The following is a 24,642-nucleotide window of genomic DNA, read 5'->3' as shown; positions in this document are numbered from 1 at the left end:
TCACATCATTTATATTTAGCGTTATTTCTTATCGTAGTTAAATAATACGTAAAAATGATATGCAATGATGAAGTATTTGTTTTTCTCCCGGTACATTTACGAGTTTTAACGATTTTCGCAGTAAAAAAAAATGTGAAAATTATTTCTAAAGCTTATTACTTCACTTTTGCAATCAATACAGTTATAATATATGTACAGCGTTGTTTGCTGTCATTTATCATTGTCTTTTCTTTTTTTCATCTCAGTAATCGATCTTTAGTCTTCATGATTGTGATAAATAGTAGTGATGGATTTTGAACCGTTCATATAATGCCATTATCGAGACGAATTGTGTATTTTGTTTGAAAGACAATCTTCTCTCGTAGGTCATCGAGTCGAGTTTGGATGGAAACGATTGTAGGAATGTATCACCATCACAAGATGTATTTACAGAGAGTATCTTATCAGAATAGAAGTCGGAAAGGAAATTATACATATTCAGATTTTTTCATACCATTCCGATTAGTGTTTGTGCATTTTCTCATCTATGCTGAATAATATTGAAATATGGATTTTTTTACAATTTGAATATTTAATAACCGAGATTTACTATTGCGGATGATATGATTGTGTTGATATCACTGTTCTAAATGATACTTAAGAGTGATGTTTTGAGTTTTTTGTTTTCGAAATTAAAATTAAAAGTGAAAAGATGTATTATTACCTCTCGGTGTGTTTTATTAAGTTCACTAAGTTTTAAAGGATTTCAAATCTTACATCCCCATAATTGTTATTTTTGCAGTTTTGGTAGAGTAGTGGATGAAATAAGAATATCTTATGGATGTAGTGCCTATGTGGTTTCTGAGGAAGGAAGGTGGACTGTAGAATGAAAAGGCACATGGGAAGAACAGTTTTAAAAAAAAGTAAACTGTTGCCAATCGTCGATTGTCAGTCATTATATCGATTAGCCAACATATTATTTCAACCTTTTAAATTTTCAGCTCTTCCATGTCGAATATAGGATCGACATCTGGACAACACGGTGACAACGCTGCGCTGCCTCAATTTAGTCGGAAACGTAGTTCACCAAATTCAGGTTTGTTTTATCCTTACATGATGAAATTTGTTAGGAAGTGAAACTAAAAAAATTGGTCATTACAGTGATTAGTCATTACATGTATTTCCTTATTAGTGTCAGAGGTTTAACATTGTCTCCAGTAATCATTTCAGTAATTCAGTCAGACATTGTAGTTCATTAAGAAGATGCAGCTACTCATTAGCTTCATGAATCGTGATGTTAAATACAATTGTTGGACAGCATTCATATTAATCTCTTCACTATGCTCCATTTGATTATGTTTCATTGTTAATCTCATGAATCACCTCGTCCACACAACAGTTTCCCTTTGGCTTACTTGAAGAATTTTAGGAATGTACTCTTCGTACCGTACTTCACCATTTTCTTAATTACTAATACCATTGCTGGATTTTAGTGAGATTTGAAGATTAAAGACTAAAATTTTCAAATAATATTTTTTCTTAGGATAAGATTAAGAAGTCATAACAATTATTTGGTTGTCCTTTTTGTGAGAATTATTAAATGGTACAGAATTTAATCATTCCAAATGTTATCAAAATATTGAATTATGCGCGTCTCTTCTATTCTTATTAACTACTAGTTATTGGTCATTCATTCCAGGTTCATTGAAATCAGAAACTTCGTCAGCAACTTCAGTTGCAGCTGTGGGTTCTTCTTCATCCAAACTGCGTCGGATTACCCATTCATCAGTGGAACAGGTATTTTAATTTAAAAAAGAAAAAACCATCTTCACTGTTTTGCAAACAAAATCAGACTTATTGTAGTCCTTCTGTGCGAGGTAAATTGCTGATTCCGAAACCTAAGTATAATTCCAGTCTCCCATTTACATTGAAGAATGCAATTAAAACGTTACAAGTAAAAAATTTAAGTAAAGATTTGAGTGTTGTAGAATCCAGAAGGCAACGACTTGTCTCGACAGCAAACTTCTCATTTATTGGGTGCACTTGAAACGGGATCAGTGAGTGGAGGGAGTGGACGTTCAGGTCCTAGTCGTTCCGGACACGATAGTGTTAGAAGTGAACTGAAGTATTTGACAGATTTCTTTCCTGATCAAAATCCGAGTGATCGCCGTTTAACTCGTTCTCAACGCCAGTATTCAATTCCAGTATCAACTGTTAGTGTTTTTTTTTTTTTTTTTTTTTTTTTGATTTCTTCTAGATTTCAATCATTTGTTGCTTCATATTCCAAAAAAATTAGTTCATTAATTACAGAAACGTTGGTTTCTCGGAATGAGAAAATTTATTGTTATCGTTTCTTCTGCTGAAGTTGCTCAGCGCTCTGTTTAGAGCATCATTTATGTTTAAATTAGGGTACGATATTATGATTTTGTACTCTTTAAATTCTCATTTTTTTCTCTATTTTGGTCTTACTGCAGAGTCAGACAGCAGATAGCATTGACAATTCTGCACATACAAACAGTGGTTCAGTGGTGGTTGAGCAGTCAAGGTACTATAATTTCTTGCTGTTTTATTCTTAGTATTACTTCATTACATTCTCTTACTCCTTCTCTCTTTCATCAAGCCATCCTCTATGTTCTTTTATTGCTGAGAAATTTCATCTACAAAAATTGTCTTTCGGGTTTAAAAAACAACTTATGTGACCTTTCTCTTATTTTTGTCACTTTATACCCACCACAGCAACTTCGAGAGACCGACAGAAATGTTTTTTTTTTTTTTTTTTTTTATGGGGTTTTTTTTGCATAGTGGTAATATGTGCGCTAAATTCTAGAGAGAACTATGCTATTCCAGAAGCGTAAAAGATAGGCCACGAGCTCGTAAAAGTCGTACCACTGTGGCGGGTCGAGTAAATATCGGGGCGGAGAGCTCACGTACGGCAAATAACAGTGAGCAGCAACCGAGCACTTCGTCATCAGCACGCACTCGTGCGCATAATTCAGCAACGGGTCTCTGCCATAGTATCGCGTACGTCAGTTAAACATTTGGCTAGTAGGAAAGTTATGTTTTTTAGTTATGTCATTTATGCATTGCTGCATTCACTAGGTCACGTGCATTTGTCAATATATATGGTGTGATTGTGAGCAAAGCGGAAAGATGTACAGCTGTTTTGCTAATTCTTATTTTAGTTATTGGTGATATTGTGAAATTGATGTAATGAGATTTAAATGTCGTCGTGGCATAAATATCATAAAATTTAGATAATAAATCGTTCCTTCTCGAATTTAAAATCATATCATTATTTGATTCCAATGAAACAGTTTTGCTAGATTACAGGAGTTGTGAAAGCACATCGAATCGTGTTTCACCAACTTTCATACATCAGAACGAACCAAATGTTTGCCGTTCGGCTGCGCAGCTTGGTGTAGTTGTGCAGGTTTGAATATATTTTATTTATGTTTCAATCTAGAAAAAAAAAATTTTTTTTTTCTTATTTTTCCTTCGGAATGATTTGAATGAATGGAATTGATCTTATGCATGTATGACTCATATTGATATTTGCATACTAATACCATTATTTATGCTTTGCAATATTGATCCAGAATACAACAGATGATGCAACTCCAAGTATTGTAACTGCTAGTAACAACAATTCAGCACTGACTACACCAGTAAACAGCAATGCTGTAATAACAACTACAACTGCAGAACTCTCAAGAACTGTTAACGGTGGTGTATCTGCTGAAAGTCATTCTTCACAGTTTAAGAATTTGCAACGGTAACTTTGCATAGTGATTTCTTGAGTAATTGCAACAGTGGAATATGAGCATATTACGTTAAGTGTGGCATTTTAAGGGAATATTTATTTATACTTTTTTTTTTCCTTTTTAAATAACATTTTGTAAGGCACTGTTTTAAAGTTATGCTTATAACGGTTAGAAGCGAATTTGCTAGTAATTAGGTTTCTGCAACATTTTATCCCTTAATCACTGAAATAGTAGTCACTTAAGTGGTCACTGATTTCCATGCATTTAGCATTTCAGTACAGGTGTAACATCTTCGTGTTAGTACATGTAATATGCCAGTGCATATGCCTGACAGTTTGTTGTTAATGGCGTAAAAAATATTAATTCCAAATAATGGTTTTGATTTATTCAAGTTGTGTTTTGGATTTTTGAAAAAGCTGTAAATTCCATATTGCAATTTTTTTTTTTTTTTTTTTTTGAAACATTATTTTATTTAGGTCGCAAGCTGTTCATACAGCATCTTCATTTCTGGGCGCACTTGTACCTCGCGTTCAGCATTTACTTGGTTCAGCACACGCTCACCCTAGTAAGTATTCTTGTCATAACATTCTATTTTCAGAATCCGTATTCTTTTAAGTGCCATCCACCACGCTGCGCCCTTTTTCTGTTTTTGTGCTTATCGCATAAAATACCTTAGTTGGGAGGATAGAGAAAAATAATGATAGCTGTAACATGTCAAAATGTATTAACCAGGCTCAACAGTGGCTATTTAAAGCTTTTTTCCCTTGATTGTTCTCTATTGTCGTCTTGAAAGATTAGGTTTGGTTAAAAGGATCAAAAGAAACCTGTATTAGTATCTGATGAATTAAAAAATGGAAGAATTTTATAGTAATTATATATTCTGTGTTGTGTGCAACCATTAATTCGGGGATTTTTTCTTTTTTAATTGATGGATATTCTGGATAAAGGACATTACGCGGTGTATAATTATTTCAATTAATAAATTTAAGTTGTGCAAAATTGATCAATTTATACGTGCGTAAACGTTCACTTTATTGCTCTAACGACTAAATAGTGTTCGTAAAAGGCATATAGTTAATTTGCGTTGCTATATTTGTCTCACATGGGATCAGTTTGATTGAACGTACGTGATCATCCAATATCTCATTTGTGTATTTTCTTCATACTTTTATCATATAGGAGAAATCAACTTTTTTTTTTTTTTGTTTTTGTTCTGGCAGCAAAAGTTGTAATGATGAACTACTATAAGAACAGTATTGTATATGCATTTATACTTTGTTTGTTTTCAATTTGGTCTCATAGGTAATACATACGAACTGTTTAGATGCGGAGAGTTCACAAGATGCCATTTTACATACATTTTCAGGTCAGGTTCATTCTTTTTTTTAAGTGTTTACATGGTATGATAATCAGTATTGTAATTTGAAATAGGAAGTTTTCAAAGTTTTGGGAAAAGATTAGACTAAAAGGAGATTGCAATGTGAACAGGGAAGATTGATAAGAGAGGAAAATGGAATGATTTCATTGACCAAATTGAAAAAATTTGATAATGTAAGAATTGAATCAAAAAGAATAATTTGATGACATTTGAAGCGTGTACTGTTTAGAACAGCGGATTCAATATTTGATAGATTCTGTAGTATCTTCGCTGCAAACAATGGATCTAACTATTGGTAAGATAACTTTTGTAGAAACAAGCTATACATTATAGAAATTTTCTCTTGAGATGGTAAGTTGCATAATAAGAAAACTGCAATACTTTCACACTTGAAAAGTTTGATGCAGTTTCATTTCTTATTAATCGCAGGTTGTTTAGATGTAGCGATTCGAAAACAGTTGAGTGATTTCTTACGTTCGAGAAATTTATTGCTCGAAAATGCACATGATTTTTCTGGATTTGTCATTACGGGTAGAGTAAATTTGCGAAAGTTTAATACACTGTTTCTTTATAAAGAAATTTGGTTTGTATAATAAGCATCTGACTATCAAAATGTCAAAGATTTAGAACATATATCCTGTGTTATTATATATGGATTTGGTAATGAGTTGGTTGTATTTTGCTTTAAATTCGTTTACTCCAATCATAACCATTCAACATTTCCATTTCTTTTTTCTTGTTCATGATCGTATCATACTTTAAATTTTTGGGCTTTGTAAGTTTAATTTACCCGAACTTGAAAATACCGATGGTGTTGGATGGAGATTTCGTAAAATTATAATTACAGAAGCTACTCATTAGTTATAAGTATTCAATTTCAGTTTATTGTAGTGTAACGTTCGAGCATTTAGATTTGGATATTCTCATCCAGAATATGCGGACCAAAGGTCTGAGGCAAGATTTTATTCAACCAGTTAGTGCGGGTAAGATAGCTTTCGAAATAGCCTTTAATATTTTACTTTATGAGTCAAATATTGTTCTGTTAGTCTTAACTAATTTAAATTCTAGAACGCTTGACTGGGTTATAAGTTATAAATAACGTTTTCTTTTGATGGAATATTCGAATTAATATTTTAACTATGTGGACCCTGGTTTTTCCATGTTTTGATCAATTTTGAAATGGGTAAAGTTCCGAAGATCCATTTCGAAAATAGTGATGGAAGACAGCACATACGGTTGTTTACCTAAGGGCACTTCCGTCTATGAATTTTATAAGAATAGACTATATAGCATTTTGGTTTTAGATATTCAGGAATTTGTTTCTTCTTTTGTATGTATTCGAATTAACTTTAAATATTTATTCAAATGGATTTAAAATTGCTTAGGATTCAGGGTTACTTGTTCGTAGGATTCATCATAACAATACGAAAGTACTGTACAACATCAGATATATATATATATATATATATATAAAGTGAATTTTTCACGTACAATCCATAATAGCTATAATAACTGTTGAGTTTTATAGATTCTTAAAATACTCAACTTATTCGTATTCTGTGCTTAAACTTACATTCAAGTATGATGTATTGTGCATTTCATGGTATTTAGAAATTTCTGAGATTTACAGAATTTCGAAAAGATTTCAAGCATTGGAAAGTTCAGAAATGTTTCACTTTTTCTTTTTTTTTTTTTTTTTTTGACAATTGAATGAAGTAAAATGAAATTCGTATTTGTTTAATGATTGTTTCTGATGATCATTCATATTACAATTTATTACACATTGAATTATTTCTGTTTGGGATTGCATTTATTGAATTAAGATTAAAGGAGGAAAAAAAAGGAAAGTTGATGAAATTTCAAAGAGCGACAACATTTTTCATAAACTTGCTGCGTAATATGGCAAAATTCATATATATTGATTGAGCACACAAACGGCAAGATATGATGCTGTTAATGCTGTTACTGCTACTGCTATTACTATTGCTACTATTACTAATTGCTACTGCAACTGCTGCTGAGAATTGCTACTTGTACTGCAGAAGCAAGTACTACTGCTACTATTTACTACTGTTTATTGCTAATTAATGTTTGATAGTAATGGTAGCACTGATAGTATTAATGATACATAAAATGTTTCATGTGAATAATTAAAGAAATGAATTACAGCATAATGAGCTATTGAGAGGGAATATTTCGACAATTAAATATCTTTCTATCGAAATGTTTCAAAAATTTTAAAATAAGTTAGAAGAGTCAGTTATAATATTTCATTCATCTCATGGAATCATTTTTATTTCATCTCGAAATAAGATTAGATAGTGATAAAATTTACAGGACATGAATGAATGGATTTAGAATTGGTTCTGTGTTATTGAGCTTAGTAGAAGATTAGCAGTGAGCTTTTTCTCCTTTTCAACTACTATAAAGATTTTGGTCGATGTATCTATACGTACCTTTTTTTAAAGTTGTACTACTCGCTGCTAGGCTGTATGCATAGTTTTCGCTCGTCCATCATTATACTGGAATCGTCTTTTGATACGAAAAAAGTTTTAATCAGTTTAGTTGAAATTTAATTTGGTTTAACTGTCGTAATTGGTAATTTTGGCATATTGCATTTGTTCATATGGTGATAATATGAAACATAAATGAGACAGCCGAGATTTTTCAAAAATATATTTGAATGGATTATTAGGCTATATATGTTGAGGTATTTACATCAATTTGTTGTCTTTGAAATATGCATTTACTGCATCAGAAATATTCTTGAAAAATATTTTTTTTAGCATTATAGGTTTTTTTATGCTACATATATCTTAAAAAGAAATAGGTTTTAAGTTAAAATTTGAGTGATTGATGATTTATTGTTAATTAAACAAAATGTTTATTAGAAACTATAATGCAACTATGGGAAGGATAAAAGGAAAAAAAGTATTGTAAAGGAATTAGAAAGAATGAAACGTATTGGGAAGATGCTTGTCAGCTGTTTTAGCATATAATGGTTAATTAAGATGATAAATTGGGGTAGTGTTTTACGTTGCAATTCCTGTAGCACTAATTTTTTTTTTTTTGTTTTTATACTTTCCCCATTATTTCATTTTTTTTTTCTTTTTTGCAGAGAGAAACAAAAAGATAGATAATGATGCGACGCTTCCTTTTTTTTTGTTCTGAAAATATTAAATTTGCTAATTTCTGGAAATCATTTTTAAATAAAAAATGGAAAAGTTTGATTAGTTGCATAAAATCTTTGTGAGAATAAGGTATGTTTAACAATGAAATCGGGTGATTAATTTTCAGGTAGTGGTAGTGCATATAAATAGCATAATGTAGTATGTAGTATAGTAATTATATGTATATATAATTCCTTTTACGATGTATATATGCGTTAATGTATGAAATTTAATAATACAAAATATACGATGCATATATGTTAATTCTTTATGTATATGGCTGCTTTCATTGAAGTCTTTTAATTTTTTTTATTTTTTTTTTTTTTGAAATATTTTACGCAAGATATTTTGACCTATTTATGAAAATTTTCGGAAGTTCGTAGGCTTTGTTTTGTGTAAAAATTATTTCCAGTTTGTAAACTAGGAAAAGTTAATCTGTAGGAGAATAGGAAAATGAGTACTGTCTAAAGAAAGGTCAAACGACCCAATCCGGATAAAAAGAAGATGGAGCGATAGAAGCTTGGGAAATATATTGTGATGATAGTGTAACATGAGGGATCTCTTTGATTCATATCGATCCATTATCTTACTATATCACCTGTTTTAGTTATTGTTATCTGATTGCTCTAATCATATAGTTACCGTAACGATAAGATGATAAAGGGAGGGAAGGGAAAGAGAGAAAATGCAGAAGTTGTCATTCTTTTTCTATTAGACAAAAAGATAACGTCTGATAAGGATAGTATTAGTATTTATGTGGATAATGATGGATGTTGTAAAAGCTATTTCATTCTATATAATTTCTCTTTACTTTATAATTTCTGTCTACCAAAAACGATGAAGCATTTAATCTATTTCCCAATTTCTTTTTCATTTTTTTATTTTCCAAAAACTTGGTTATCCATCTTGTAGGGTAATAGTTATATTTATTTCAAAGCTTATTGTTTCAAAAACTAGTAAAGCGAGTGATAATGTTTGTTTTTGCTACTGTTGTTGTTTCGGCGAAAATTTTGTTATTCCGTCTACTCAATAAGTATGCCAAATTTGTCTTTTTTTTTTTTTTTTGGTTTTTTTTTTTTTTTTTTTTTTTTTTTTGAGCCCACCAAATGTTTCAGGCTGGAAGTTCTCACCGGTTGGATTCCTGTCTAAGATCTGAGAGCTCAAAAGAGCTCTTTGAAACTAGAGAGGAAGAGCATGAAAGAAGGAACGAAGGGCAAAAAAGAAGACAAAAGGAAGAAAAGTAATGAGATAACCTATTCATGCTGTTAATGCGTTGATAGCCAGATTTATCAACTATTTGAGAATCTGTGAGGGAAGGGTAGCATACAGAAGGAACGAAGGACTAAGAACTGATCTTAATTGTCTTGTGGTCCCTTGCTAATATTTATGCACTATTGCAGCCACTAGAATTATTTATTAGTCGTTATCAATGATAATTATTCAGCTAAGTAAACAAGCAACTTTTAAGGAGCCCATTTTCATTTCTATATTAAAAATCCTGCTAAGATAACATACTTATTTGTGTATGTGTGTATGTATACGTTAGGTAGCCTGTAAGAAAACATACTTTTATTATTATAAGAAATTTAATTTTTTATGTCCCACTTTCTAGTCTGCAACTGCAGTAATAATTGCAGGTTAGTGCCTTCTTTTTATGTACTTTACGTAATGAACCGAAAGATTAAATGGTATGAATTGTTCTTTTATATGAAACATAGACTGTAATCTAGAAGTGTAAAAGTGGATAATAGATGATTTCATTTTTCATTCACTGATTTGTGAGGGAGTTTTTGTTGTGAAATTCCCAAAGTTGTCAGTATATTATGTATATATCTAATCGTATATTTCTAAATATACTTGCGAAACTATTTTAGCATGATTTACAAGCAAAAGAGAAACTGGTACTGGTAGTGATATTTACATTCTTTTGTAAGGATGATTCTTATGAGCTATGTTATAAAATGCTATGAATGGAAATTTTATAGCAAATATGCTTATGTCCATATCATATATCGGATTAACCCAGAAGCAAACAATTAATTTCATTTCTTTCTTGTAAATGAAAGCACTTTATTTGTTCGTTATCAAAGATTGATTTCATTTTTATAAAACCACTTAGTGGTGACTTTACTTTAGTTATTTTAAGTTATACTGGTTTACTGATTAGATATTTCAGATGCACGAGTTGTGTCGATAATGGAACGTTTGCGTTCTACAAGTGAACTTAGTCAACTGGATGCAGCTACCGAATTAGCTGATATGCTACTTCTGGGCAACGAAGAGAGCCTTCCAAATTTACCAATCAAAGATATTGTTCATGCTCTTATCATGTTGCTTCAGAAGGAGCATAATTTCATGTTGGTAAGTTGAAGTTTCGATTAATCAAAATGTTTTAAGTGGACGATATAAACGAATGATATCGGAAGCCCTGTCTCATATGATGTTTCATCCGTCTTTGTGTTGATCATACCAGCATCGGTTGAAGTTTTTTCATTTCCCCTGAATGATCAAAACCATATGCATTGCTGGAGTTTTTCCAGTATCATTGAGATTAGTCCAGAGATTAAAAGCATTACAGCTTTTTAATTTTTATTTTTAATCCCAATTTTGAATGTTTTATTTTAGATGCTTACGGCTGCAAGATGCATATCAAATATGCTGGAAGCTTTACCACGTGCACTACCAGTTGTTATCGATACAGTGCCACATCTTCTTGAAAAGGTTTCCTTTACCTTGTTTCTTCATTTCAAGCAGATGGTAGTTATACAGCTCTGAAATTTACTTTAGTAGCAGAAAAAACGCCAAAATTTAGTCTGAGTTGTAAAGTAATAAAAAGCCTAATGATATAACCTCTTATTATCGATTATTATTTCATTGTATTTGATGAGTTGAAGTAAAATGTTGTGTAATTTGAGTAGAATTTGAATGTATGATATATTAAGCGTGTTAACATCTATTGATAGCATACTGAAGAAAGATGTTTAGCTTGGAAAAGTTTTCTTTTGAAGCGAAAGTTTTAACAAGTGCTTTTTTTTATGAGCAGCTATTTTTTCTTGTCGAGTCATATAACTGTAAGAGTAAACCTATGAACTTTTTCGCTTTGTTAAAAGATCATGACGAAAAACTTCAAAATTTTGAGTTATTAATAAAGCAGTAGGGAACATCAAAACTCTCAGTCACTTTTTTTAAAAAAAAAAAAAATTTGAAAACTAAAAAGTATTAATCGTAAATAAGCTTTTTAATGTGAAATTTCTTTCAGTTGAAACGTATCGAATGTATTGATGTAGCAGAGCAGTCGTTAATGGCGTTGGAAGTGATGTCAAAAAGGAATGGCAAAAATATAATGTCAGCTGTAAGTTTTTTAAATGCTTTATACTTTTATATTATAGTCATTAATATCATTTTTTGTTAATGTAGGATAATAGAATATGTATTTGTGGACTTCTTATTTTATATCATACTATTTTCTGTACACATTGAGAAGATCAGAAAGAAAAAATATTAATTTCTCTTAAATTGAAAGAGATTTCTTTTGTTTCCACAATGATGGATGGGATAAACGAAATGCAAGCATCACAAAAAGTGAACTGATCATTTAAAACCAACAAGAAAATTGATGTGCAAATGATTTAGTTAAATATAGTGAATGGTTTAACCCATTTATACATAAAAATCATATTTGAATAATTTTTTAACTTCGAATTTTTTTTTTTTTTTTTTAATCAGGGTGGCATCGCAGCAACGATATCACATGTTGATTTTTTCTCAGTACCATCACAACGTTTGGCATTTCAAATAGCTGCTAATTGTGCAACATATGTGTCAGCTAATGATTTTCCTCAAGTGCGTGAATCACTAGCTGATCTTACTCAGCGACTCCTAATTGAGGTGAGAATGGAAAATTTTTTAGGAATTGATGGCAAAAAAAGTCAGAAAAAATAAAAAAATTTTGTAGTAATTCAGGTTTATAGCGAAATGGGAAATTCAGAAGATAAAAAATTCAAGAAACGATTCCATATTTGAAATTCGAAATATATATGGATCATATAAGTTATCCTCTTTTTTCAGGATAAACGATGTTTGGAATCAGTTTGTGTACTATTTTGCCGTCTTGTGGACAATATGCGTAATCATGCTGATAAATTGCGAGAAATAGCAGGACAAAATCATGCATTATTGAAAAATGTGCAGCAATTACTTTTAGTACAACCTTGTGCGGTGGGACCGAATACATTTCAATCGTTAATACGGATGTTACGTTCAATGGCTTCCAGATGTAGCGATCTGGCAGTTGCATTAGTTTATATGGGTTAGCCCACCTACTTATTTTCGTTTTGAAGAAGAGATGAATGGTATGCAAATGCATTTGCATTTGCATGTAATGCAAGTGGCTATGATTGACCGATGTACTATTTATGCAATCTGTTAACCGAATAAATGAATTGATAATTTTAATTAATTGTTACACAGCAACCAGAATGAATATTAAGGTTTTTTTTACAGATTTTGCAAGAACTATCAAATTTTTGATTGTTGGATCAAAGGAAGGTGATCATACGACATTCGAAATTGTTGATCGCCCGCCGCAACATTTGCAAGAATTGGTTTACCTAGCTGGGTTAGTTTTTATTCTACTTTCTTAAAGCTTTTGTTAATGCTAAATATTTCATCTGCAGTGAAGATTAATATCCTATAATCAGAGACTACACAAATAAGACTATAGCAGGGAATTCAATTGTAACGGAATCATTTCAAATATTCGACTGCATACTCTATTTTAGGCTAAAGTTATCCTTCCAATCTAACGATACATATGGTACTGTGTACAGCTATCAGAAAAAAAATGTTCTTATTTAGGTAGTTTGAAGAATATAGCATGTGAGGTGTAATTAAATGTTTTTTCTTTTTCTTTTGCAGAGAACTAATGCCACGTTTACCGGTTGATGGAATTTTTGAAATAGATAGTGTAATGCTACGTTCCCATGCTACCTATTATGATTTTCAACCGACACTATGGTACTGGAGAGATGATTCTAATCAGTGGTTGCCATTTACTCATTTTGATTCACGGCTTATTGAGGTATTGTAAATACTGTTCTTCCAACGAAATTTTATAAAAAATGTCACGAACAAAAGTTTGGTTGAATAAGAATGCTCACATGTTTTGTTGCTAAGTTTGCTGAGTTCTCTCACCCTTCCATGAATGCAGCGTGCAGGTTTTTCTTGTTTTTTGCTAACAGAATGGAAGACCATTGTTATGCAGCCATATTTAAATTTAATGAAATCGAAGGTAAGCTTATTTAGGCAAAAAAAAAAAAAAAAATGCAAGAGATTTTTATTTTTAGTTACATTCTTCTTGTGCTTTATTCTAATTACTTTAGTCAAAAACAAAATTTGGATAGAAATTTTTTCGTCTAGTATTGTTGAAATTCTATATTTTATAGATGGCATATGCAACAAGTGAAACTGAAATAAATCTTCAAATTAACGGAAATGTGTATAAAATTGATTTGCAACGAATGGTACAACGAAATCATTCAACGGGTAAAGAGAGAGCTATACAACGACGAACATCCGTTTTCAGTAAGTTTCATTGTTTTGATGTTTGCGAACTGTCAATTTCTGAAATTGGTCGTAGCAGATTTTGTTGAGCATGCTTTGATGATACTCTGACTTTAGTTGAAATGTAATAATCTGGTAAGTAATTTGATGAAAGCGATAATTATTTTGTTTCTTTGTGATTTCGACTATGAAGTCTTCAGGAGCTACATTAACATTAGTTAACTTTATTACTTAACTGTGTGGCATAATGGCTGTATAAATAATCGAAATTATATTCGAATGTAGCTAGAAGGTGTATATCTAGTACTAGAATATGTTCCAGTGAGTTTAAAGAAAAAGTGAGTTTAGAAGTTATTTTACAGAAAGTAAAACAGCATCTCCAGAAGATGATCGTCGTTTAGAATTGATGAAAACAGAACCAGTTCTTCTAGAACAAGTTGTGCAGTTACTTCTTCCAATATTAGTGGAAATTGACGGTAGTTCAGTAAGTTGTTTTCTTTCCCTTTTAATTTTTTTTTATTATATAGATGTTTCATTCAGTTAAAGCACTTTTTTTTTTTTTTTTTTTTTTTGCATTCCGGATTCTCATTTCTTTTTAGAGTGGTCCAGCTCTTCGTTATGAAAGCTTGCGTGTAACTTTAAGAATGATTTATCCATCAGATGTACGAGTACTGAAAGATATTCTGGCAAATCTTCCCCTTGCTGGGCATATAGCCAGTGCTTTGACTAGTGCACGAAGCAAAGATCTTTGTGTTGTGGCATCAGCGTTACAATTAGCTCATCTGCTTCTGGATAAATTTCCGGATATGTATGAGCTATTATTCAAACGTGAAGGTTGATTTAAAGTTCTTTTTCTTAGAGCAAGTAGACTGCATGTTGTGTGGCTTTTTCTTTTTGTTGTTTTTTTGTTTAAAGTAGCGTTTGCATTCATTATTTTTCTAGTAGTAACAGTAACCTTTATATTATTGTGTCGATAGTCTACAAAACAGAGTTAGAGAAAATGAAAAAAAGAAGCACTCAGTCCTTTTTTTAACCAAATACTGTAATGACATAGCAATTTGCATTTTTCATGACTACTTGAAGTTTGAAGGTGTTGCACATGAAATTGAAAAATTGTCAAAAATGAAGCTTGAATCACCAGTGTTAGCTCCATCAATACAGATAGCTACATTAGCTTGTGAACATGATAATGCAACTACCACTGCAACCGGAATTCGAACACGAAGTGGCCCAAAAACACGTGCGTCATCCGAATTAACGGAAGGAACATCATCAACTAGTAAATTTTTTTAGATGATTTTTGCAGCTTGATATACAAAAAAAAGAAATTACAAATGACAACCATTTACTTTCATTTGACGTAATTGTAATTTACATGATTGATCAAAATTGGGTAGGAACATTGGAGAAGTGTGTGATATGTGTGCATTACTTAGCAAATATTAATACTGATCACCGGACTACATGTAGAGCAGAGCATTAGGGTTGTTTTTATTATTCAGTCAGGTATGATTTCAGTCGGTGATAAAATAATCAGCTTGTGCGATAAATTCATGATCTGGATGATTTTAGCTAAACAAAGTACAAATACAAGAACTCGTAACATCGCACAGTTGACAGTATCTACTGCAGAAGCAGGTCCAAGTTCAAGTAATGCTACTCGTGTTATCGTTTCACCCAATGGTGGCCGTCATCGTCGTAAAACTTCACCAGAGAGGTTTGGATCTTCTCTCTCTCCCTCCTTCTTTGGTTTTTGTAGTTACAAATCTGATGATACGGAATATTTGAACACTTATCATCATAATCGATTGCTTTTCACTGATTTCTCACATTATATTCATTTTTCAATGAATTTATAACAGCTTATCAAGAATCACTGAATCATTAAAATCATTGCTGGTCCTAATTTTATCAGCAATCTTAGCACATTCTATTGTCATCATAAATTACATATATAAAACTTCCGAGATATCTCATTTAATCATACGTGTATTTTTAAACTTAATTTTAACTTTTCTTCCAAAAAAAAAATCAGTAGTTTAATTTTTATTCTCTTACTCTGCAGAATATTTGGAAAATCTTATACTTATCAAAACAGTGCGACGTGATAGCACATCACCAATTGTGGAGTAACCGTGGTGATTACTGATGGACATTTAATAATAAAATTTATATGCATGGAGATATGATAACATTGTCTAGTTATAGTCCTATATCCCGCAAAGAATCACGTCGTAAAACAACACCTTCGAATTTCCTTCATACGTTACGTTTACCATCATTTCGCATGCCGGGCACATCGTCGTCAAGCGGACATTCGCCACATGATAACACACCACCAAGTAACATGCTTTCATCATTTTTCACCTCTATCAGTCAATCTCAGACAACATCGGCACATCATTATCCTTCAGGTATTTATTATTATTATTATCATTATTTATCATTATTATTGTTATTATTATTACTAATTATTATAATAATAATTATTATTATCCCGCTCTATGCATTGCTTTGATGCTGTGGCTTGGTATGAGTTACGTGTGTTCATTTATTGATCTGATCAGCTTTTTTACAGTTTCAAATTATCTTGTCGTTTTGGTCGTATATTTTCATGGAATAGATTTTGTAGTATGCTATCACTTATATTTGCTAATTTAACTGATAGTTTAGGATCTGGTGGCTCAACAAATGCTCCATCTTCTGCTCATACGTCTACATCTCGTGCACGTATTTCAACGTTTACACCATCAGCTGCTGTGGGAAGTTCATGCTCGGCTATTTTGATGCAATCTTCATCTACTGGTCATAGTTCATTTACGGTACCATTATCGTCTACTAGCGGATCTGCCTTAAGTCATCAGCAACGTGAAATAATTCGTCAATGGATACGTAAAGAAGGTTCGTCGTTTTTGCGTGTGATAACCATGCATTTTCGGTTTGTTTGCTTTTTTCCATGCAATATGTTAAAATGAACATTTTTTCTTTTTGAAAACTTTATTCATTTATTTGTGCACCTGGACTGTTAAAGAAGGCTATGCTTATCTGAGCTTTCTACATTTCTAACCTTGGTTCGCTTTTTTCAGTTACTTAAAGAGTGGTGTTCCTTCGTTTTTATATTTTTTATATGAGTAATTTTCGTGACATCAAGATGGTTGAAAGTTTTATTGTTAGCAAAACGTTGAAATATTCGGATAGTGTTCCCATTTTAGCTGAATACCTGATACACATGTATTTTTCGACACCATCGACTGGTATCGATGGTTCAGCTCCGTCACTTTTAAGTCGTTTAACATCTATTGCTGCATCTCTTATTAGTGAAAAAGATGTTGGAAGCACTGCACTTGTTGGATTTAAGGTAAGCTTATTTTTTATAAGATTCACTTTTCTACTTTAACAGGAAGTAGGAGAATGATGATACTGAAGAGATTTGAAAGAAAAAATTGAGAAAATCGATTTAGGAAATGAACCACTTAATCTTAATTTATAAATTTTATTTGCAGGCAATTTTACTGGAAAACGATGTAAGCGCCTTTGAACTGAATCATAGCGGTGTACTTAGTTCCCTCTGTAAATATATTACAAATTCCTCCTCATCATATCACCCGCCTCGTAAACTTCGTCTCAAACGTTTCGCTGCTGTTTTTATGTCCCTTACAGTATGTTTCACTATCTGTTAATGCTATAAACTTACTTCGATAGAGAGCGTCTTACATTTTGTGAAATGTTAAAATTTATTTCACGTTTTAAGTATGCTGTAACTTTTTTATTGTCGCTTTTACTGAGTGAACCATTCAGTAAAAATGAGGGGTTTAAGAATAAAATATAAACATTATGTTGATTAGTTTGACTATTTAAGATAAGAATACATGTGTATTTGGAGTAAGTTTACATTTGATATGTTAGATCGTGGAGTGTTCTAGTGAATTTATATCTGTTAATGCTTTAAAGAAATTAAAGATGTTTTTTGTCATATATTTATATTTCGTTTTTAGTCAGATAATTTGAGACCAGCAGACGAATCAGATTGTTGGGCAGCTTTCGAAATACTTGTATCAAAGTTGCTCGCATCAGTAGCACAACATGAACAATTCCAGGTTTTTCCTTTATATATGTATACTTTGAACTGTGATTAGAATATTAGCTTTTATGTGGAGTGGTAGTTCGGTAGTTAAAATTTCAGTTGGTAGAATTATTGTATTTAAAGTGTGGAAGAGAAATTGCTGTTCTAGCATAACATTTCGAACATTCTGCTGACTGAGTGTTCGAAATTATTAATTAATTTAATCGAATTTCTGGTCTTATGATATCATTTGTCTAGCAAGATTGATAAATTTTTTTTTTTTTTTTAAGGTTAAAGTTACTGATATGGGTGGAATCGTAACGGGTAGTTCTGGGGGAGCTTTACGCGGTTCGCAAGCGTTACGCTTTTTCCAAACTCATCAGATTCGCGTATGTTTTTACTATGAAACTAGTGTTTTTTATGATTTCTTTTTTTCACTTTTTGAAAACCTTTCGAGTTTCACAGGAATTCGGGAATTTTTTTTATTTTGTTTCAGTGTAACTTGAAGCGACATCCAACTTGCAGGGATTTGAAAGAATGGAGGCATGGACATGGCTCCATAAAGGTGCATTTTTATTAGAGTGAAAATAGCAAATAATAAGATGAGGGCGGTTGATTAGAAGGTATTCACATCTCGTCCAGTCAACCTCTATAATTAATCATTGGGAAGTTTATAGTCCGTACAGTTTTTGGGTAATTGTATTTATGAGAATGAATATAACATTTTCCTGCAGGTAGATCCGTTCACTTCAATTTCGGCTATTGAAAGATATTTGTTGGACCGTGGGATCGGTTATGTACGTGCGGAAGATTCATCTGGTGATGAAGATGGCAGTGATGATGACGAAATGCCTTCTGTAAGTTAATCATCAGATGATAAATGATTTTAGGTTGTTTTAAAATTTTAATTTGAAGTCGAATTATAGGAAGGATCGATATCAGGTGGAAATTCTCAGCCCGGCCGTATAGAAATCTTAATAAATGATGAAAAAATTCCAGGGCATATGTCCATTTTACAGGTACGCTTTATACATTTTTTTGAAAACATTGTTGCAGGACTTCAGCAAAATTTTCGTCTTCTTTTGCTTCTAAACTTTTTTTTTTTTACCTGTCAACTATCAGTGTCTAGATGGAATTATCAACAGTGAAGTTTTCCTGGGAAATTGGGGAAATTCGTTTACTTATCTTTTTACAGGCACTAAGACAATTTGGGCAAGTAAGTTTGGGTGATAATGTGGATCATTTCGCGGTTGCAACGGGTATATGGGTGAATACGCACACCCTCTATTACCGTGCTGCTGCACCGACTTCGACTGAAACATCCGAAGAACCAGTAGTAGTAGTATCCACAACCAAGTCACTTTCTGGGAAATCCGAAAAACGGGAAAAACGGCCAAAGATTGACGAAAAGCTATGGATTGGTTAGGGTTTTTATTTTTATTGGATATTGGATTTTTTATTTTATTAATTTCAAACCAAATTTTGGTTGTTTAACTGGAGGACAGATCTTCGGCCTCTGACAATGTTTGTGTGCAAATAGGTTTTTTTTATTGGATATTGGATTTTTTATTTTATTAATTTCAAACCAAATTTTGGTTGTTTAACTGGAGGACAGATCTTCGGCCTCTGACAATGTTTGTGTGCAAATAGGTTTTTTAGTAAAAAATTTACGGTTAGATTTTGATTCCACAGATGGTTATGGCATGTTAAGTAGCTTTTTTTAGTATGGCTCAAATTTTCTTGCTGCATCGGACTCTTTCGTATCTTTTATACAGTCATTATTTTTTTTTTCATTCTAATGATTAAATTTCATCGTTTTTGTTCTATTAGTAAGGCAAATTCTGTGGTTTATAATTTAAAAGTTTAAACTGTAGATTTGTCAATTATTATGATACATTATTATAAATCATTCAGATGGAGAAGTTCCGGTTAGTCAGTGCCCTTTGGATTCATATTTGACGAATAAATTACCGGTCGATGTAGATGATCCTTGTGTGCCTTCTCTTGTTCTTCTTCGATGCCTTTATGCACTTAATCGTTTTTGGTGGAAATTATTTGAGGACGAAGATTTACCGCCTACCAGTCATGCACCACTCCTACCGAACACGTAGTGTTTTGTTATTTGTAGATAAATATTAAACATGCCAATTAGAGAGGAAGGAGAGGGAGGAAATGTCAACCTATGCAAGAGTTGAGAGAAGTGCGGGAATGAAAATTGCTGATATAGCATTGAGAGCTAATCTTTTATCATTTGTCTTCAAGATAGAATATTTTGCTCAGATCTCTAATGATGACAATTGAATGTTACCCTCAAATTAAATTTTTTTTTAGAGCCTTTCATTCATCGAAGCTTAATGCAAAAATTGGACGTCAGTTATCTGATTTCCTGTCCGTTGCAACTCAGCAAATACCCCAATGGACTGGTGATCTAATCAAAGCAGTGTAAATTATCAACTTTTTTTCTTCTTGTTTAATATTGTGATTGGCTTTTGCCAACCGCACATATTCTTGGACAAACTTCGCTATTTCGTTAATATTATGTGGGAACTAGATAAAAGCGCGTAAAGCTTACTAGTAGTTAAATTAGTAGAGCAGAATTGTTGGATACAATTAATGTTGCAGGAATTTTTTGAGAATATCAGGATGAACAGAGTAAATAATTAAATTTCTTTGCTTTTAGTAAATCTACGACTCTGAAAACCACCAACTTTTAAGCAGAAAACTCAAATCACTTTATTGTGTTTTATGAAATCTATTTTTTGTAGGCCTTTTATCTTCACATTTTCATCTCGACGCAACTACCTGTACTGTACAGCTTTTGGACGAGATAGAGCTTTGATGCATCTTGTCAATCAAACAGATGGTGGACAGGGTGATGGCGAAAGTGGACGTTTGACGCCACGTCTGGAAAGACGCAAGGTGTCGGTACGTCGGGATGATTTGCTTCGCCAGGCAGAACAAACCCTTCATCATCTTGGATGCAGTCGGTTAGTGACATATAAATGACTTTATGTTGTTTATGTGTGCTATATATTTTATCTTTTGACATTAGTTCAGCGAAGAAAGTATTTCCTTCTTTCAGAGCAATGCTTGAAGTTGGTTTTGAAGGAGAAGCGGGTACTGGTTTCGGTCCAACGTTGGAGTTCTATTCCACTGTGTCACGCGAGATACAAAAATCATCACTACGTCTTTGGCATGGTCATACCTTGGCTGCTACATTTGACGGCAATGGTAATTCTGCGATGATTATAAAATACACTTTTTTAATCAATGTTTGAACGGAAATTTGGTAATGAATTACTTCTTATACATGTAATTTCTAAAGTTTAAGTTTCCTTCCAATCCATACTTGTTTTTGAGATGGACCGGTAACAAATTATACCACAGCATCTGCTGGTCTTTATCCCGCGGTCTTTTCCTCACAAAGTGCTAAACAGCGTGATGCTCGTTCGAAAAAATTCGAATTTATTGGACGTTTGTTAGCGCAAGCTTTGATTGATTCACGTATGGTGAGCATTTTTATTGTGAAATGTTTTGCTAAATAAGGAGTAGTTTTCTCATGCTGATTAACGCTGACCTAAGCAAACTGGATTAAATTTGATAGAAGATAGCTGGTGGACAGTTTAATCTTTCAAGTCGTGGGGTTTTGGAATAATAGATAAATGAGCTATATCACTATCAAGCTAAGTGTTTTGACTTATTAGACGAATGTTTGTCTTTCCTATATGTAGGATTCATTTCAGCTGGATATACCGCTTAATCCCGTATTTTTTAAATGGCTTTGCGGCGAAGATAAGATGTTTGGTCTAAGTGATTTGGAGGTTTTCGACAAAAATTTGTACCAGTCTTTACGTGCACTGATTCTTACGGATCCAAATGATTTCGATTCACTCGAGCAGGTAAAATTGCAAAGAATATGTTTGATGTTATGTAATAAAATATTGCTAATAAACGTTACAACCGTGGTATTTTTTTAAATCTTTTCAAGTTATTTGATTTTGTGGTGGCATCATTTATTTCAGTTTATTGTTTTTCAATAACAGAAATGATACGCTTGATAAATTGCAACTAATATTTTTCGTCTATTAATTTTCCTTCTATAGGACGATTTGGAGTACTCTGGTAGAAATTTAGGAAAGTAGTAAGAATTAAATGTGTAGCTTTTGTGTGTACTTTTTATTTTGTTAGTTTTTAATGTTTTACTCGTAGTACTTCACTCTGCCGGGTGACGAAAATTTCGAGCTTGTTAAAGGAGGGAAAAATCGCTTGGTGACCAGTTCGAATGTAGTTCAGTTTGTCAAGGTTTTTTTTTTTTTCTTTTTAATTTCAACTTCAGTTTAGATTATCATAATTTTTGTTTCTCTTTTGGCAAATCAATGATCATAGTTTCATCTATTTATTCCAAATTTTGTCGAACTTTTTATGGTACACCGTGCCTAAATCCTATTTTGGAGAGATATAAGATAATCATTCATTTCCTGTGCTTGAAATCAGAGTAAATGGAACGGTTTACTTGTACAATTTTGTTCTTTCATTGTGTTAAAGCAATGGATCCTTCCTATGATATTTATATGTTTATGTGCATTTAGATTATGAAAAAATTGAAAAATACTATAAGAAATGTTTGTTTAAGTTGGTAACTCATTGGCTATTGGTCGAAGGTGTGCGACGCGAGATGGAAGCTGTACGTAGAGGCTTTGAAACAATTATCAAAATAGATGATTTAACGTCTTTCACCCCGGATGAGGTTGCTTTGTAGCTTAATATAAATCAGATTTTAGTATTAGTGAGAAGAGAATTTTTTACATTACTTTCGCATCTCATCAGATTATTGAATAGTTACGGAACCTTAGGATGTTATATCTTGACATCTTGCTACATAAGTAAGATTATTTGTTTTAACCAGTCAACTGAAATTCTAGTCAACAGGTAATGTAAGATTTTTAAAAAGAATGATATAGGTTTGCTTAAAAATAGTAAGCGATAAAAGTTCACATAAAATGTTCTGTGGTCGTTATGAATGAATTGATTCATTTAACTTTTTTCTGATGAATATCAACTTATTGCTGTGCAGATGGAAGAGCTATTTTGTGGTTGTTCGGAAGAAACTTGGAAACGTACATGGAATGAATCAGCATTACAGTCAGCTATAAAACCAGATCACGGGTATACGCATGATAGCGAGCAGATACGATGGCTTATACAGATGCTTGCTTCTTATGACAATCAGCAGGTTTTATTGTTTCATTTATATCTAAAGTAATGTCAAATGAATTAATAGTAATTTATAAAAGAAGTTAATTTTCCTTACATTTATATTTTTTGTTCAGTGCATATCCTGAATAGTAAGTATAGGAGTATGATTTGTCATATATTAGCATTTGAAAAATGTCGGTGTCAATCACTGCTAGTATTGCCTTTCTAAAGAAAGAAAAAAATGGGAAAAGTTTGTTGGTTTTTTTGATTTATCAGGCAATTAGTTTTGGTCATTCTGACTCATAAATTGCGTATTTTCATACTAGAAGATTGGATGTTCCTTTCTTAAAACTTGTTTTGGAAGGTTTTTATTTTTGCAGCAAAGAAAATTTCTGCAGTTTGTGACGGGCTCACCAAAACTTCCAGTTGGCGGTTTTCGTTCATTGAATCCCCCGTTAACAGTTGTGAAAAAATCTGGTTCTTACGGAAATGGCGACGATGAACTTCCATCGGCTATGACCTGTTACAATTATTTAAAAATTCCAGCATATAGTACCTATGAAATATTCCACCAACGATTTGATGTTGCATTGCGTTTCATTTACAGTTTCCATTTAACGTAGTTAAGTCTTTGAAAATTTCAGCAAAAATTCCTTATCACTTTGAACATCTCATTCTTATTCTTCCATGATATGCATTATCGTTCCTAGCATAAGTTAGTGCTTTTTTAGTTTACTGAAATAAATAATGTCTTCTTTTTCAATCTACAGTTCCTCTGGAATAATTGGTTACTGTTATGTTTACCCTAATTTTTCTTATTATCTGTATATTTTTGAGTATTTTTGGTAGCGAACAGTCTCTTCTTACACTTTACCTTTTATCAGTTAAGTTAAATTTGAATAAAAGTAGCAATGCGTATAATAGTAGCAATAAGAGTTGTGTAAAAATGATGAAAACAACGTTATATTTTATTTTTATAGCATGTATTTGTCGTATCATTATCCTATTTCATTATATTTTATTTTTATGCCATTTCACTAGTTGTACGTGTATCGTGTTTTTTTTCTTCATGTTTTATCGAATTTTTGAGCTTTCTGTTAGCGGTGCTTCCAATTGTGAATTATTGATTGGTTAATCAAACGATATGGAATAATTGGACGTAATCTCACTATATTTTGTCATCTTTTATCTCCATTCCTTATTTGCTCTTGGGATTTTGAGATTCTACTAGTGTCTAGGCAGATTTGATTCTGAGTTTTATCGAAATTTAACAGTTGAGTTTGAATTATTGTTGAATTCTGATTATTGAATTTAAAGTTTAATATTGCCATCATGTTACGGGTTAGTTTTTTTTTTTTTTTTTTTTTTTTTTTTTTTTTTTTTTTAGGTTAAAGGAGAGATTTTAGGCTTCTTTTATTCATGTTATTGAAGTAGCATATTTCTTTGCACAATAAGCGTAAACTATGAATTTTAGGAACTGTTGAGAGTGGATCTTAAATTTCTTCTAGAAAATTAGGTAAACTACAAAGCCTT

At 32.1% G+C, this 24,642-nt stretch overlaps 1 protein-coding gene across 1 annotated transcript; it reads left to right on the top strand.

Annotated features, from left to right (window-relative positions):
• Positions 1-987: 987 nt before the first annotated feature.
• Positions 988-23,732, top strand: Bm7901 (thyroid receptor interacting protein 12, putative; the record flags this gene model as incomplete). The annotated part of the gene is made up of 40 exons (XM_001894658.2): positions 988-1,075; positions 1,679-1,776; positions 1,968-2,192; positions 2,454-2,524; positions 2,827-3,000; positions 3,310-3,409; positions 3,576-3,751; positions 4,217-4,305; positions 10,465-10,649; positions 10,914-11,009; positions 11,548-11,640; positions 12,015-12,176; positions 12,357-12,597; positions 12,792-12,906; positions 13,206-13,368; positions 13,733-13,871; positions 14,213-14,334; positions 14,450-14,684; positions 14,941-15,129; positions 15,423-15,567; positions 16,059-16,264; positions 16,524-16,751; positions 17,063-17,208; positions 17,354-17,509; positions 17,846-17,947; positions 18,204-18,302; positions 18,410-18,478; positions 18,648-18,770; positions 18,840-18,932; positions 19,109-19,334; positions 19,828-20,020; positions 20,245-20,355; positions 20,679-20,900; positions 20,996-21,144; positions 21,274-21,422; positions 21,657-21,812; positions 22,123-22,215; positions 22,547-22,660; positions 22,988-23,146; positions 23,490-23,732. The coding sequence occupies 40 exons, from the start codon at positions 988-990 to the stop codon at positions 23,730-23,732; spliced, it is 5,943 nt and encodes a 1,980-aa protein (XP_001894693.2).
• Between the last annotated feature and the right edge of the window lie 910 nt (positions 23,733-24,642).

The sequence above is a fragment of the Brugia malayi genome (assembly GCF_000002995.4).
Source record: "Brugia malayi strain FR3 genome assembly, contig: Bm_v4_ChrX_scaffold_001, whole genome shotgun sequence".
Taxonomy (NCBI): domain Eukaryota; kingdom Metazoa; phylum Nematoda; class Chromadorea; order Rhabditida; family Onchocercidae; genus Brugia; species Brugia malayi.
Note: the sequence above shows the minus strand (reverse complement) of the source record. Positions and strands in the feature narration are given on the sequence as shown.